The following is a 16,438-nucleotide window of genomic DNA, read 5'->3' on the forward strand; positions in this document are numbered from 1 at the left end:
CCAGAGCACCCGGTGAAAACCCAGCCAAACGTGGGAAGTACATGCAAACTTCACACAGACCGAGCCAGATTTGGACCCACATCCAAAGGCGTGCCCCAGGAGCTGTGCCGCACTGCCGCCCGTAGCACCATCGCAGGTGACGGGAAACCAGGAGAGCTGATCCACACGTGTGAACGCGTGCCGGTGATGCAGGGGGTCAAGGTGGAAACTGTCCAGGTATTGTGCTGGTGACTCCGGAGGGGGTTGGGAGATGACCGTATCTGAACTGGATTGCGCAATTCGCTCCATCCATCATTCTAGAAATTTCTGCTTTTACGCTGTGGAGGCTGCTTCAGTTATGTGTTAAAGAAATGGCTGTAAACTTATTTATCCCGGTAGATAATGTCTGATCCTGTTGACATCGTCACTGATCTTCATGCCTTTGTCACATGTTGTGTGTCTTTCTGTCAAACAGCAATTTTTACAGTTTTGTATCATGTTCACTTAATGCAGACCTGCGGACCCAGTGAAGGCGTGTTCCGCTATACAGTATATCTTATTATGTATTTATATGTATTGCATACGTCACATATGTATGTGTAAGTACAAGTAATATGGTGATAAAGCAGTCATGTGGTGCAATATATCGATGCTCCTGGGAAAGAGTGTTTGGGAGTCGCTCTCATCACGTGCTATCTCATCATTCACTTCCTGTTCGGATGTGCAGTTTTGTGTTCAAGCGAGGAGCTGCAGCATCTGAAGGCTGTTGGTTCAGTTCCCTTGAGGCTGGTTTGTTTTTGGATATGGGATTTGAACTGAATCCCTCCTGTACGAACTCAGCTGTGAGGTGATGTGATTTGTTCCTTAACCATCAGTAACTGGTCATCAAGTGCAGGGACGCAGTGGTCCTGAACCTATCCTGGGAACATAAGGGGCGGGACTGGGCACACCCGGGATTGGATGCAAGCCCATTGCAAGCCATTGAATAACATCACTTTAGATGAAGCTGTGTGTTTGAAAAACAGACTGTGTGTATAATGTGTGTGTGACTTTAGTGTGTGTTGTGTATGTCGCTAAGCATGTTTGCGTGTTCTACACCACGCTGACTTTGGCTGCGTTGCACAGCTTTCTGGACTGACTGACTCTGCAACCTCATTCAGATTTTGAACACCGGGTCGAGAACCTAGGCTTGGTGTAGGGGACAAATTGGGTTCTAATCCCTCGTTCGGGGCAGGGTGCTGCTGGAGTGCTGAGGAAGAGAGGGTGGAATTGTGGGACTTTCTCAAACCCGTGCTCAGCTGCAGGACATGGCGTGAGCGACGTAGAATATGAGGCATGTCTTTTTACCTTCAACAGATTTAGCTGCTTTAAATTCCTTTTGCACTGTCTATAGTAGGTGCAGAAGACAGAAGGTCACAGGTTCAAGTCCCCAGATTAGCCTTGTTTTGGAACAACGGAAGCCGACATGTGATTTACTCCTAGTAAACATCCAGCTCTTCTCACGGGCAGATCTGCATGTCTCTTGGCATAGAAGCACCATCAAATAAGCAAAGTGACAATGATAGTAATGCGCGTGTGGGTACTTGCGTGCGGGAGCGCCTCCTCCTCAAGGGGGTCAGACGAACCCAGGACCCGGTGCCGCAAAATCATTGCTACAATGTGGGCCGTCATCTCTTTTGTGTTTATTAAAGATCTTACGTCAATCTGTTTGGCAGCACCGCAGTTCACTGTCAGGGCAGCGCGGTTAACGCTCCCGCAGTGCCAGCACCACCAGTCTGTTCCCTACAGCGCTCCCGCTTAGGGTGGGGGTGGGGGTCGAGGGACAGCGGATGAATGAAACCTTTTCCTTCCACTCAGAGGGTTTCCTTCACTCTACTTCTCTGTATCAGACGTGTCCCTGTTCAGGTGGCCGAGCTCATTACCATACAGGCGTGTGCTCATTTGCATAACCGCATCCTTTTTCCTGCCTCTGTCACTGAAATATTGTTAAAGTTCTGCTATTCTTTCATTCCTTTGGTTGCTGCTTTTCTCCAAAGCGACTTTGAATGTGAGGTTTGAACACTAAAGTACCCTTCTGGACCACCGTGCCCAATAAAACTAGGACATGTGCTTATGAATGGATGGATGAATGAATGAAAAACAGTATGATCGGATTTTTAACTTGACACATTTTTCACACACGCTGAGTGAAGCCGCTTGTCCCAAGCGGGGTCGCGTTGAGCCAGAGCCTAGCCCGGCAGCGCAGGGCCGGAGGAGGAGGGGACACGCCCAGGGCAGGATGCCAGTCCGTCACAGAGCACCCCAAGCGGGACTTGAACCCCAGACCCACCAGAGAGCAGGCGCAGGCTGAACCCGCTGCACCACCGTGCCCCTTATGCATTTTTCAGTTGGTCCTTTTATTTATAAGTTCTTTTTCTGCAGGGCAACTTATGATGTCAGGCTTGTGCACTAAGCTCTTTGCACTGATTCACCCATTTATACAACTGGGTAATTTTTACTCTATAAGTTGAGCGTAAGTCCCTCGATGAAGGGTACTGCAGGAGGAGTGGGATTCGACGCGAGGTCTTTCAGTTGCGAGATGACGGCTGTAACCAGTGCGCCACCTGCTGCAGTCAGATGAGGGGGGTGGAGCCTGCGAGGGGTATCAGTTACACTCTATTGTTAGTCATCTGCACTATTATTATACCTACCCTCAGCAGCCCCCCCGCCCCCCTCCCCCAGCACACACCTCGCTCACCCACGAGGGCTGTGGTACAGGTATGGCAACGGCGGATCTCACTGTACACAACACAAATGTCGGAGGTACTGGAAACAGGAACCTTGAATGCGAAGGTTGCTGGTTCAGTTCCCAGGCAGGCAGTGCTTTAGTATCCTTGAGTATAAGTTCAAAGCCTTGTTCTTCTAATGAAATATTTGTTAAATGTTCACTAAGCAGTGGAATCATGATGATAATACAATTATAATACATATATAGATAAATGTGTGTATGTGTGTGTACATGAAAGCATGGTAAACTATATGTATATGAGTGTAATGTACAGATAAAATGTTCATATCTAGCATGCTGTAATGCTTATGGTTGCTGCTGTGCTTGACATGTGATCTGGAGCTCAGGTTGTGCTGAAGGACAGAGGATGGAGAAAGCGTTACTCCCCAGCCCTAATGGAGAACGAGGTGCTGCTCTCGAACCCAAGGAAGGAGGCCACACTGCTCATACGCCTACTGGCCAGGAATTAGACACCAGTCATCCGGCGTTAATCCATTCTGCTTGTCCAGTGCAGGGCTGTGGTGGTGCGGAGCCTATCCTGGAAGCATAGGGCGTGAGGCAGGGTACACCCTGTAGCCGTGTTCGAACCTAGAGCCCAGGAACTGCGGTACCGTGCTGTGCTGCCCCTGCAACTAGACAAAGTAATCCAAAATGTACAAAGTGGTGTGGATAGGATCTGACGTAACCTCCGGTGTGAAAGCCCCGCCTTCTCAGCATCAGGCCCCGCCCACACATTACATGGCCCCGCCCACTAATTAGAGGCTTTCACTGCATCTGCACAGCATCTTGAGGTGGGGGGGGAGGCGCAGGAAAAGGCTCCATCGAAAGCTGGCTCGTAATCTGTCCAAACAGATGGATTTTAGTTATATTTGGCAGCGGATTAGTGCGTTCCCCGCTGCTCCGGCAATCCCCGCACCTACACTTCTCGACAAGCGCGTGGAACTTGTTTATTTATTTCTCCGACTGAGCGCCCGCTCAGCAAGTGCTGAGAGCCTCACAGACACTTTGCTCCTTCCGGTGGCTCCGTGCCCTCCAATCTCGTCCCCGTGGAGGCAGATTTCCAAGAAAGCGGTTATCGATGTTCTCCCTCGCCCGTGATCGTCTTTTGGGGGGGGGGGGGGGTTGTGTGTGTGAAGCGGCGCCTCCCGGTGAGTCCTGCTGGAGGCACGAAGAACAGGTGTGCTGAGGCTTCATCGCCTCCTTTTTAAACGCGCTGCTATTTTTGGAACACGCTGCCATACAAATCACTGAAGGTGTGTGTGTGTGTGTGTGTGTGTGTGTGTTGGGGGCGGCGTTCACTTTGCCAAATGTATGGTCTGTGCCGAGTCGACGGATGGCTGTCCTCAAGTGACCCCGACCTCTGGTTCTCTCCTCTGCATGTCCATCTCAACTGTCCCACCCAGTCTGTCTTCAGGCTCATATGCGAAAGGGTTGATGACACGTAGGATTCCACATTAGTCCCGAAAAGTGGGGTAAAAGAGGGTAACTATTACTTTTCTGCTCCCCTCCCTTTTCCCGTAGAAGCACCTTATGTGTGAGCGGTTATTGGACGCTGTCCAGTCCTCCGAAAAAACACTCTATTTATACAAGTTGGAGCTGTAATACCTCACAGGTCCCTCCTGTGTGTAAAAACTTCAGTTTGCTTTGCTGTTACTGTTGGCTTTACACCAATTCCCTAGTTGACTCACTTAATGAATTGCATTGTGGACATTGCATAAAAACATCTGCTTAAGGAATGACCTGAAAAAAATTATTAGTTCACATAGGAGACCCCATTGTGTCTCAAAATGACAGGTTTTTAACGCTAAGCATCTTGCAGTAATTTAGCTCTTTATATAGCAGGGTAATCTTTACTGTCGATTTAGGGTGAGTACCATGATCCTGGTACCAAGGGTACTACTGCAGGAGGTACAATTCAAACATGGGCCCTCTGATTTTGTGGCTACAGCCTTAACCACCACACCACCTGCTGGAAGGATCCTAGTGCTATGTCTAGTGTTTCAACTATTGTCTTAAATATGAAATTCCTGCAACACAAATGATGGAATTTTAGAGTTTTTATAGTTTTTATAGTGCTCACATTCACACCCTTACAAATTTTTGTTTTACAAATTTCTGAAGACAAAAACTTATCCTAATTTATTTTTAATTGCTTTTTTCTTTTATTTTGCGGACTGTCAACTACCTGCACTTCCGTCGCCAGCAGATAGATGGCAGTAAAATGCAACCGAACGCAGCAGGTGTGTGGAACCGCATTGATTGAGTTCACTTCCACAGTGTTTACGGTTCGAGACAAGAGCTCCTGGGTGCTGCTGCTCAGTGACAAGAGGAAGAACCTTGTAGTTGTTTCAGAGATTAACGGGTCAATGATCAGGACCGGGGGGTGCGGTGGCGCAGTGGGTTGGACTGGCTCCTCCTCTCTGGCGGGTCTGGGGTTTGAGTCCCGCTTGGGGTGCCTTGCGGCGGACTGGCGTCCCGTCCTGGGTGTGTCCCCTCCTGGGTGTGTCCCCTCCCCCTCCGGCCTTACGCCCTGAGTTGCCGGGTTAGGCTCCGGTTCCCCGTGACCCCGTATGGGACAAGCGGTTCAGAAAGTGTGTGTGATCAGGACTGAACAGGAGTTTGTCAACATTTTGACATTTTTTTTCTGTTATTTTATATATATTAATTTTTATTGGTAGCACAAAGTTATTAAACATGGTACAATAAAAACTCTTGCAATTTTTAAAAAATATTATAGCTATATCCAAGACTTTTACAGAACCTAAACAGGGAATAAATTAAGGGACATTTGTATTATTAAGGTTTTATTGATTGTGTAGATAATAAAGACAGTTGAAGCTGAGAGTCTCCGAGCAGCGATTAATAAAGAGCTGGTTTATCGATGCGATGGGATGTCGGGGTAATTCTGCTCCTGGTGGCTGAGGGCCAGATCGCTGTTAAGTGACGGAGAACCTGTGGGCCGGCGCCAGCACCGCAGAGCTCTGGGCCAAAAACCGCAGCTACTCAGATGTTTTCTACAAAGGACTCGTAGTTTTGTTAAGTGTTATGAATAACTTTTATTTATTCATGTTTCATTTTGGCCCTTTAGTTAAAGCCTCAGTTTCGAATAAGTGCACAACCAACCACAGGTGTTTTTATTTTATTTTTTTCGCTGAAGCGGTTCAGGTTAAGTCCATTTCTCCCGAGCACCCCGGGAACTCGAACCTGCAGCCAGTGGGTTGCCTCTACTGCCTGTTGTTCTTCACTTCTTCACTTCCTTTGTCACCCACTTTTTGTAGGTATTCCAAAGTCACGACTCTTGTTTGAACGCATCGTCGCGAATGAATGCCATGTCTGCTCCTTCTGTTTAAAACACAGAAAGTTCTGGATGGAGATTCATTGCCCTTTCAGTCTGTTTTGACACTACTGGAAAAAAATGTGAGCTGCTATTCGACAATAATTAATTTGCTGTCTAACAATTACATCATAGATACAACAGTTAAGCATTAATTGTTTTATTATCTAATTAGTATTAAATTAATCATTGGAACAGCTCTCATTTCTGGATGTGTACTGGATTTACCATTCACCACGGTAATTAAGCCAGACAACAGTGAGACAAGTGCTGTGCAGGTAGGGGGCAGCAGGTGGTGCAGTGGTTGGGGTTGTCCTCTTGCAGTCTGAAGATCCTGGATTGAACTCCACTGCAGTTCCCTTGGTCTGGCTACTTACCCTGAATTCATACAGTAAGAATACCCTCTGTGTGAATGGGTAAATCATGGTATATTTAATGGTCTAACACTACAAGACACCTTGGACAAAGGGGTCAGAACAGTAAAAGTAAGTTTTTCTACTCAATCCACGGGTTGTGGAATGGATGGAAGAACTTTAAAAGTTTAGATAGATAGATAGATAAATAGATAGATAGACAGAATAGAATAGAGGGGTGTATAGATAGATAGATAAATAGATAGACAGATTGTGGTGTTGGCACCCTACACCCGTCTCACGCACGCTGCTCCCGGTGACCCGCAGTCGGCTGCTGGCCCTCCGCCGTTCCCTGCACCCTTGTGTTACGTAAGGCTGCGTGTGCCGTGTCGCCTGGGGGGGGGCAGCGCACGGTTACGTGTACGGCGCTCTGTGTGCGCGCGCGTGTGTGTCTGGGCCTGGCGCTCGCACCCTTCTGCTTTAAAAGCGCACGCAAGCCGTTAGCCGTAATTCCCCGCTAAATAAACACGCATTTAAAAGTGGAAAGGAACCATAGGAGGAATCTGTTGACTCAGTGAAAAGTGCTGCGTGAATAAGTCAGTAAACATTTGCGTGGAGCCTGCGCTCTGACGTCACGGCACCAATGAGTCACTGCGCTCTTAAGCAGCTCTCTGCGCTTTTATGGCATCTCTGGTTGGGGGGGGGGGCGATTAAGGGTCCAATAGGTGGTGCTGGGGGTGGTGGTGGACAAGCTGAGGAATAGGAGTTTCATCAGGTGGGAATAACAAGAGGGTTTTTAGATGTTTTAACGGAATCCTTGATTCCCAAGAAGGTTAAAACAGCTGACAGCTGGTGGCGTAGCGGTTTGTGCTACTGCCTCTGGATCTGAAGGTTGCAGGTCCAATCCCCACCTCTGCCTGTAGCACCCTTGAGTAAGGTACTTACCCTAAATTACTCCAGTAAAATTACCCAGCTGTATAAATGGGTAAATAATTGTAAGCTTGTAATAACTGTAACGCTGTAAGCTGCTTTGGCAAAACGCATCAGCTAAATGAATAAATGTAATTGAGGAGCTGGACTTCGGAGGGGTGCTGCTGCTGTACCTTTGAGAAGGATGGTGTGCTGGAGGAGCTCTAGATGGCCTCTCAGGGAACGTGGGGCTCGGTTATCTCTCATCGTCTACCCCACGATATTGTCCCTTGAACTGCCAAATGAATTTACAGGAAGCCCCCCCCCCCCGCGCCTTAAGAAGCTGATTATGCAAATTTGCACCCTTGCGGATTCGCTCCTCTTTGAGGCGCTGATTTCAATATGAACGGATAAGTGGGTTTTTCAAGAAACGGTGACTGCAGTTGATGTGAGAAGCGATGAAAAGACAGAAATGCATTTGGCCAAGAGAGGTGGGTACCGTACCCTGTTGAGCGCTCGATGTCCAGGGTCTGACCGACATTTCTCACCATCAGGTCACTTTCTCCATGTCGCTTTTAAAAATATGTTATTATGGAGTGCTGTGTTTAAAGCCACTATTAACCTTCATCTGGCTGCTGCCTTGCTCCAGACTGACTTGTTAGATAATCGGCTTTACACTGATTTACCTGTTTATAAAGCTGGGTACTGTATCAGTTCAGGGTAAATACCTCGATCAAGGGTACTGCAGCAAAAGTGGAATTTGTGCTATGAACCGTCTGACCTCAAGGCAACTGCTCTAAAGCACTAATGCCCTGGAAGAGGCCTTCGCTGCATTATCTCTAAACAACGTTGTTAACGTGAAATACTGTTATATTGAATATCCTGGAAGGGGGTGCGGTGGCGCAGTGGGTTGGACCGCAGTCCTGCTCTCCGGTGGGTCTGGGGTTCAAGTCCCGCTTGGGGTGCCTTGTGGCGGACTGGCGTCCCGTCCTGGGTGTGTTCCCTTCCCCCTCCGGCCTTACGCCCTGTGTTACCGGGTAGGCTCCGGTTCCCCGTGACCCCGTAAGGGACAAGCGGTTCTGAAAATGTGTGTGTGTGTGTGTGTGAATATCCTGGGTGCAGCGGCCTTGACCGGGTCCCGCTCTCTGGTGGGTCTGGGGTTTGAGTCCTGCTTGGGGTGCCTTGCGATGGACTGGCATCCCATCCTGGGTGTGTCCCCTCCCCTTCCAGCCTTGTGCCCTGTGTTGCTGGGTTAGGCTCCGGTTCGCCACGACTCCGCTTGGGACAAGCAGTTTTGGACTGTGTGTGTGTGTGTGTGTGTGTGTGTGAAGATCCTGGATTATGAATGGGATACATTTAAAGATCAGCACAACAGCAAAATAATAGATTTGCCTAGTCTTAACATCCACCTAGAATCCAAGCCATGCCAGTGTGTCATGGCACAGAATTTGAGATAAATTATGAGAAAAATGTGCATTAGTTTGTGCTTTGGATTTCTGGGCCTATAGAGCGGCATATGAGCATGTTGCAAACTGCTTCATCTTTTTTGCCCTAGGAAAAAGTGGTCCTGGTTCTTGTTGGCAATTCTTTCTGCTCCTTTTCTCTATTCTTACTAAATGATCTTTTTGGAGTGTCCCAGCTTGGGGAAGCGAGTGGCGGCGAAACGGTTCAGTTTTGGGACCTTAGTAAAGTTTCTATTTGCTGCCACCTAGTGGACACGTGTCGCTACTGCAGGCTGCTCCGCACGTGCCCCATTCATATTTACTGTATGTATTTATCCGGCACTTTTCTCCAAAGCAACTTTGAAATGTGAAGCTTCTTATAGTTATTTGTCCAGCATTGTGATTTTACTGGAGTAATTTAGGGTAAGCACCTTGTTCGAGGGCACGACGGCTCGGGTTGAGACTCAGACCTGTGGGTCTAAAGGCAGCAGCTCTAACCACTACCCTACCAGTTGCCCCATTTTTAAAAGGTGAAACCATAACCAGATCTTTTCATTTTTCCAAAACCAACATCTTCTGGTAAAATCCACTGTCCAGCTGCAACAAGGTTGGCGGGGATGTTCCGGATTTTCTTTTTCCGTCGGGTATCTCCCCTCTCCGACACAGCCGGGGTGATGGCCTTTCGGCGGAAATCACCCCGGACGCTTCTCAGCATTCGCGGCACGCGGGCCGTTCATTCAGCCACATCAGAGGTCACATCAGCGGAAGACGCCGACGCTTGTTACACGTGACGCCTAGAAATTCGAACGTGTGACTCATTTTCAGGGGAGCGGTGGGTGTAATGCCTTCCTTGCCTGGATTCCGGCCGCCCCCTTCCCTGCTTTTTCCGTACACTGTTTCTGGGGCCGGTGGGTGGCGGTGGGGGGGGTGGGGGGTGGGGTGTATGGGTGTATCTGATCTCTGCTATTCCAGCTGTGTTGGGGATTTAGGTCAGGGCCTGTTAAAGCTGTAATGCTGATAGGCTGAAGCAGTCGTAATCCCATTAGAAGCATCCATGAGATGATGGGGCTGCGAACCCGCTGCCAACGCATGGGTGTAGGAGCGTCAGGGGATTCTTCACAGAGGAATTCCATCATCTTTACACTGTAACTGTATCACATTAACTGCCCTCATGTGTGCTTCGATCCTGACTATAACCCCTGTGCTGTGGCTCTGGCCCACACGCACCTCTGCGGTCCCCATCCACGACGTGTGTTTCCCGCATCCATCAGCAGCATCCAGCTTGTTAACCGGGGCAATTCCGCTTTGGTCCTGGAAGGAGGGCTCAGGACGGTTCGGGACGGTTCTGTTCCAAAAGCCCGACCCCCAGAGACCTTCTTCGGCTTTTTGAACCCTTGGCCGCACTTGCAAAGTGAGCACGTGTTGGAGAAAGGAGAGCTGGGAGACCTGGGAAACGCGAGGGCAAGGTGACCACAAGCTGGATGGACCTGTCCTGAACTTCTTTCAGTTTTTTTATGATCCCCCGAGAGACAGTACTGTATTTACCCCTCAGCTGCACCGTAATCAGAATGTTCTTCCAGGACATCTGTTCGCTCACGTCCTTATCGCTCCGTACCCTGTGCAGCGGTTGGGATGAGCACGCGTTCCATCCCTCCATGAGTCATCCTGTGCGCTATAAACCTTCTCCCTCATTTCCGGGACTTATATGAAAAAAATATTGTGAGCACACAAGTTTTCCGCTGCTGGTTACATTTACTTTCAAACTTATGAAAATGAACGAAAGGATTCTGTCAGTTATAATATAATATAATATAATATACGTACACATACACACACACACACACACACACACATGCAATGTCTACAACTGCTTGACCCAAGAAGGGTTGCGGCAAGTTGGAGCCTAACCCGGCAACACGGGGCGCAAGGCTGGAGGGGGAGGGGACAACCCAGGACGAGACGTCAGTCCATTACAAGGCACCCTAAGCAGGACTCGAACCCCAGACCCACCAGAGAGCAGGCACAGGCTGAGCCTGCTGCTCCACTGCACCACCATTAATATTATTATTATTATTATTATTATTATTATTATTATTATTATTATTATGTTTTTACATGTTTCTATTTTCAGTTTAGCGGGGGCGTCGTGGAGCAGTGGGTTGGAGCAGGTCCTGCTCTCCGGTGGGTCTGGGGTTCGAGTCCCGCTTGGGGTGCCTTGTGATGGACTGGCGTCCCATCCTGGGTGTGTCCCCTCCCCCTCCAGCCTTACACCCTGAGTTGCCGGTGCATGTGTATATTTTCAGTTTTGTCTGTCTGCTTTTCCTGAAGTGGTAAACAACTTGTGTATGGAGACACTGGGCTGCGTCGTGGGCTCTGTGTGTAGCGGAGCGAAGGCGACTTATGTTTTCCTGTGGAGTGGACAGCGGTCGGTATAGAGCACCCCAGCAGGCCGTGGGACGACTGAATGTCCCACACTACCGCTGTGCTTGCAGCTCGTGTCTGGAGCTCCTCACGGATGATGATCAATGACGAGACGAGGAACGCTACGCATGTTTATGGGATGAACTGCTCAACAGTCAGCGTTGAGAAGGAGCTTTTTTGTCATTTCTGGCATTTTCAATTTTTGTTAATTTATTATAGCTGTATAATCCAGCTAATTAACAAAAACATCGAGGGGTTTCTGAATCGTTAACCTTTTAGTCACTGTGACTTATTGCAAAGTTACATGGACTGGGAGTTACAAGCAATATGAGCTATGAGTGGAATTGTAGCTCCGGTTGTGTTGGTAAGTCGAGGATCAACTGTACGGGGTTTTTGCGCAAGAGTCCCTCTGGAACAGAGTAAACTTCTTGAACGTCAACAAAGAAAAGGCTCTTGTGTACATTGCGCTTCCCGCTTACTTTTTCAGACAGATATACAATGTGAAATGGAATATGGAATAAAACACACACACACACACACACTCACAGTCAAAATTAACTGTAATTACTGCAATAGTTTATTTCGTTGGCAGTGCCTTTTCTAGAGGACAGTGACTCATGTGTAAGATACCTTCATCGGGTGTTTATATCAGTGTAAAGCGGCCACTCGTCCACTTGTGTGGGAAAAATTCTGATCATTACTGAATTATTAATAATCAAGGTATCTGCTGAACAGTGGTGGTGGGGGGGGGGGGTTCTTATTTCAACAGGTTGTTGGCTAACAGTTTAAATCGAAGAGCAGTGATCTAACAAAATAAGAGGAGAGCGAAGGGTCCCAACTTTGACAGTTAAAGGCTTTAGAAGAAATTTCACACCTGTACGTTTTGTTTGTATGTTTGTTTGTTTTTCCTTTCAACCCACCTGCCATTGCTCCACGGCGCCGAAGCAACGCAACAAAAAGTCAGTTTTTTTTTTTTTTTTTTAACTTTGCCAGTGTTATTCTTCACATTCCAGTTTGACTCTCTGACTTGATTTTCACCACTGTTCCTTTTTCTCCTGACCACAGTTATGAAATTATCATCATGTCCCCTTGACAATAACTGTTAGCTGTTCGCGGTTGCTCCCGTTTGTGTGTGTGTGGTTGTGTTGCCTTGTTCACCCTCCTCGTGGCCTGTGAGCACTTAGCTGTGCAAACTTGTTTCTTTTAGGGTCAAAGAAGAGCAAAAACCTCAGGCAGCGCAGTAAGTAATGGATTACCCAGAATGCCCTAGGCTTGGACACTTGTCCCTCTTGCTCAGTGCCTCCAGCCCCCCCCGGTGTGTCTCCTGCTTTCCGATTGGCTTGTAAGAGAGCTTCGCGCGGCTTCTTACTTCATCCACACGCAGGCTGGATGCACCTGCTTTGCTGTCTGCATTTTTTTACCACTTTACTCTGGGAAGGGGGGGGTTTAATTTCTATGCTTTCCTTTGTGGCGTCCCTATTGGCTGATCTCTAACGCAGCTCCCATTTCCATTGGCTGTGGCTTCCCTGCCTGACAACCCCATCCGCTGTCCCTTCGCCAAATATCTGTGTCGCTGCTGCTCTGGCTGGTATCTCTGTTGTGGTCGACGGTCCTGGGGGGGGGGCGTCCCGGCCGACGGCCCTCGTCCCTCTCTGCGTTGGGACGTGTTGTCTCTGACTGTCCGGTCACTGTCGTTTACTTGTTTGAACAGGTGGTTTCCCTTTAGTGGGATCACTGAGCTGGTAAATAACGTTCTTCAGCCCCAGCAAAGGTCCCAAAATGAGAAGGAGCCCGAGACGTAAGTAGCCCTGGGTGAGATGCTGGATTGTTCCCTTAGCGATGGCATCTACAGGTCCTAACGTTTGCAAACCTCACATGACATCACGAATAAGAGCTCTAAGCGTTCTTTCGAAAGGTGTTCAGTTCAGGTAATTTATATACTACATTCACAGAAATACCCATTAACCAATATTACTCTAATTGCAGTCACCTGATGTACAGTACATGTCGACGATAAACTCCATGGGTAACGCAGACCCACACAATTTAGTCTGGGTCACTAATCAAAAGTTCAAAAAAAAAAAATCACATAAATTTTTTTTTAAATAAAAAAAAAAAAAAAAAAGTTTTTTTCCCACTTCAGTTTCTGTGGCCAAACATGTTCTGTGTTTATACGTTGAGGAATTATGAGTAGTGGAGTTTGACCGCGCACTTTATCCAGTCCAACGGTCGGATTTATTATGAAATTGTGCGAATTTCAAAGACGAAAAGATGCGGTTCTTGTGTTGAACCCCTGGATGGGGGGGGTGTGTTATTTCAGTACCATCTCAGCTGGTTTCGCACGTTGCAGCGAGTCGGTAGGCGAGGCTCAGAAGGGAGTGCGTGACGCCGTGCGTTCAGAACAGGCCGAACGCCAACCGTCACCGACCGTTCGATCAAAAGCCCAGGTCTGTATCTAAGAGACCAACTGGAGAGGTGAGGGGTGGAGTAAAGGTGGGATGTGGAGTGGTGGGGTGGAGTACAGGTGAGAAGTAAGGGGAGTGAGGAGGAGCGGGATAAGGTGTGAAGGCCATGCAGCCGCAGGTTTGCTCCGCATTCGAACCCGGATCCCGCCCGTCTGAGTGCACTGAGGGATTCTAACAAACAGGTGGGCAATGGGGGGGGGGTAGGACTGCATGATTAAATATCAGCTGAGCTCACCTCTCATATTCACGCATTGACCAGCTGGTCGCACCCGGTCCCTGCCCTTGTCAGCTGACCTCACCTGCGTGGGGGAGGGGCCTTTACACCCCCCCACAGAAAACTGAGAAGACCTTGCTAGCCGTCCACCTGTTCGATGGTGATACACATGATCAAATACATATATGCTGTATGATCCGAGGAGAAATCCATGCCAGTTCAAGGGTCTGACAGTGATGATCAGCCTTACTCTGCTCACAGCAAGGCGGTGAATCACTTCCTAGTCGTCAGACGAAATTCATTTTCATAAACACAAAATTATCTCCTTCACACTGTACACTAACAGGAGAAATCTTGCTGCTTAAATGTTTCAGAAACGGTGGAATAGGTATTGCGGCGCACTGCGAGTATCTTCTTCTGGGTTCGGCTGTTCGCACCCAGCCGATGATGTCACCATCGTGGGCGTGTCCCTGGAAGTGGGAGTGACCCAGTGGAGCTCCCTGATTGGTCGAGCTCGATTCAGGGTGGCACCGTCATCCCGGTACCGGTATACCGTAATCTGGTGTCGAAGCGGCTCATTTTACCCAGAAATCCTCAGCCAACAGCCTTCTCAGCATGACTCTGACCGTCTGGGGCTCTGTCTGGTCTGCACGGCGGACGGAGCGCGAGTCACTCGACCCCCCGCTAAAGGAAGGCCTTCATCAGCATTTTAATGGGACAGCTTTTAAAAACAGGCTGCCATCACATATGGCGTCTTCACATAAAACAAACTGGGCATTAATTAAAGACAAAACCGTTCGACAGTTTACGTGTTTTTTCATACCTCGAACACATGGATGTTTGTGCTTTTTGGATGGAACTGTAAACACGACCAGCTTTTCTATAACAGGTGTAAGCTGAGGTCAAGCAGGTCCCTTCCTCTGAAGTCCAGTGCAACATTTATCTTGTTATACTGACTGAAGCTAAAAGCATTTCTGAATGAGTAACTTGATGGTCGTTTGTAAAATAGTGGCACAACGTCTGGCTGCCCAGTCTCTCATACTGAAGGCAGTAAATGTTAACAAGGTCATTGGGGACATAATAACCAATAACCAAGTTCATTCAAAACCTGTAAAGCTTTTGTGGAGCTCATAGGGGACAAGAATGGATGTTGGTTTTCTCTGAACTGATACTGTCAAAATACCCTTCTGTGTAAATGGGTAAATCATTGTGAAGTTAATTGTCCCACATTGTGAGTCAATGTGTGGGTAAAGGGGGCAGAAAAATGTTGTCTGACAGCGCCTGGGTGGTGCGAGAGATCGTGGGTTTGCTCGCCGCTCAGTTTGTGTGGAGTTGCATGTTCTCCCTGTGTCTGTGTGGTTTCCTGTGGGTGCTCTGGTTTCCTCACACAGTCCAAAGACATTCAGGTTTACGTGCATTGGTGACTCTAAGTCGTCCATAATGTGTGAGTGACACAGGGAGTGTGTTCCACTGATGTAAGTGGTGTATCTAGCAGCGTAGGTGACCACGGTGAAAAGGTGTGTGGGCTGGTAACCCTACATAGAGTCCATTGTAAGTTGCTTTAGAGAAAAGCATCTGCTAAATGAAGTAACGTTAGAAATTTTACACCTTCCCACAGCTTTATTTGCAATTTCTCTGAGCTGCATTTTCAATAAAATTTGTCTAAAGAATTTAATTCATCACTGACATATTAACGATATAGTTGCGCTAATATATTTATTAGTGGCTGAAGGAATCGGCAGCACATAAAGTGGCCCCTCAGTGACTCAGTTTGATGTGTGTGTGTGTGTGTGTGTGTCTTCTGTGAAATGCTTACAGGTAAAAATAGTAAGAAGTCATCCGACACTCTGCTGATGTAACTACTGTGCCAATCAATGACCAGGAAAGGATGGGACTAAAAGTGCAATAAACTGGCGAACTCGGGGTCGAGTTCGGAGTGCCATAGCAACCAGAAAGGCTTCGCACCATTGTGAAAGCCGACAGATGCTTCGCCTCGCACCCAGACGCCAGGGCGACACGCAGATAATCGCCATAGTAACCCACTTTGCGTGTTAAAAGGTCCATTTATAGGGAAAGGAAGTGCGCGCACTTATCGCGGACATGGAGGCGCTTCGTAAAAGGATAGTAGCGGTGAATAATTCACGACCCTGATGAATAGCGCAGAGGCCATGTGGGGCGAAACCTGCGTCGTCTCCACGATATGAAGTCAACCGGTGTTTAGTTTCCTGGGAGATGTGAGATTGACACCTGTCATACAAAATGCATGGCTGTGCGTGGAGGCCGCCTGGAGGTAACGTGTCAGGCGGCTCGTTCTGGTTCCTCTCTCTTTGCGTTGGGTTACGACAGTCATCGACGCGACCGTCCTCCTACCGTACGCCTCCCGACCCCCCCCCCCGGTGTAAATGTAGAATCTGTCTGCGAACCCCTTGGCCCATGCAAATGAAGTCAGGTGATCCACGTGTCAGAAATGCAACCTGCACCTTGGGGGCGTTTATGAATCCAGGTGCATCTATGTTTAAACGTGTAGCTGATGCTCTCGTCCAAAGCAACTTAC

The 16,438-nt window shown here is 48.3% G+C and overlaps 1 protein-coding gene across 3 annotated transcripts in view; it reads left to right on the plus strand.

The window, feature by feature from the left end:
* rims2a (regulating synaptic membrane exocytosis 2a) overlaps positions 1-16,438 on the plus strand; it is a 182,905-nt gene that overhangs the window by 14,842 nt on the left and 151,625 nt on the right. For 2 of the 3 annotated variants that reach the window (XM_018763027.2, XM_018763028.2), the window contains exon 1: positions 12,947-13,003. Coding sequence is in view for 1 of the 3 variants with exons in the window: in XM_029259821.1 (XP_029115654.1) it covers positions 12,413-12,445; positions 12,917-13,003 (120 nt within the window). In the remaining 2 variants the exon portion in view is untranslated. Of the gene's footprint in view, positions 1-12,412; positions 12,446-12,916; positions 13,004-16,438 lie in introns of those variants that run through there. The other variant, XM_029259821.1, reaches the window with a different exon arrangement.

This window comes from Scleropages formosus, chromosome 18 (genome assembly GCF_900964775.1).
Source record: "Scleropages formosus chromosome 18, fSclFor1.1, whole genome shotgun sequence".
Taxonomy (NCBI): Eukaryota; Metazoa; Chordata; class Actinopteri; order Osteoglossiformes; family Osteoglossidae; genus Scleropages; species Scleropages formosus.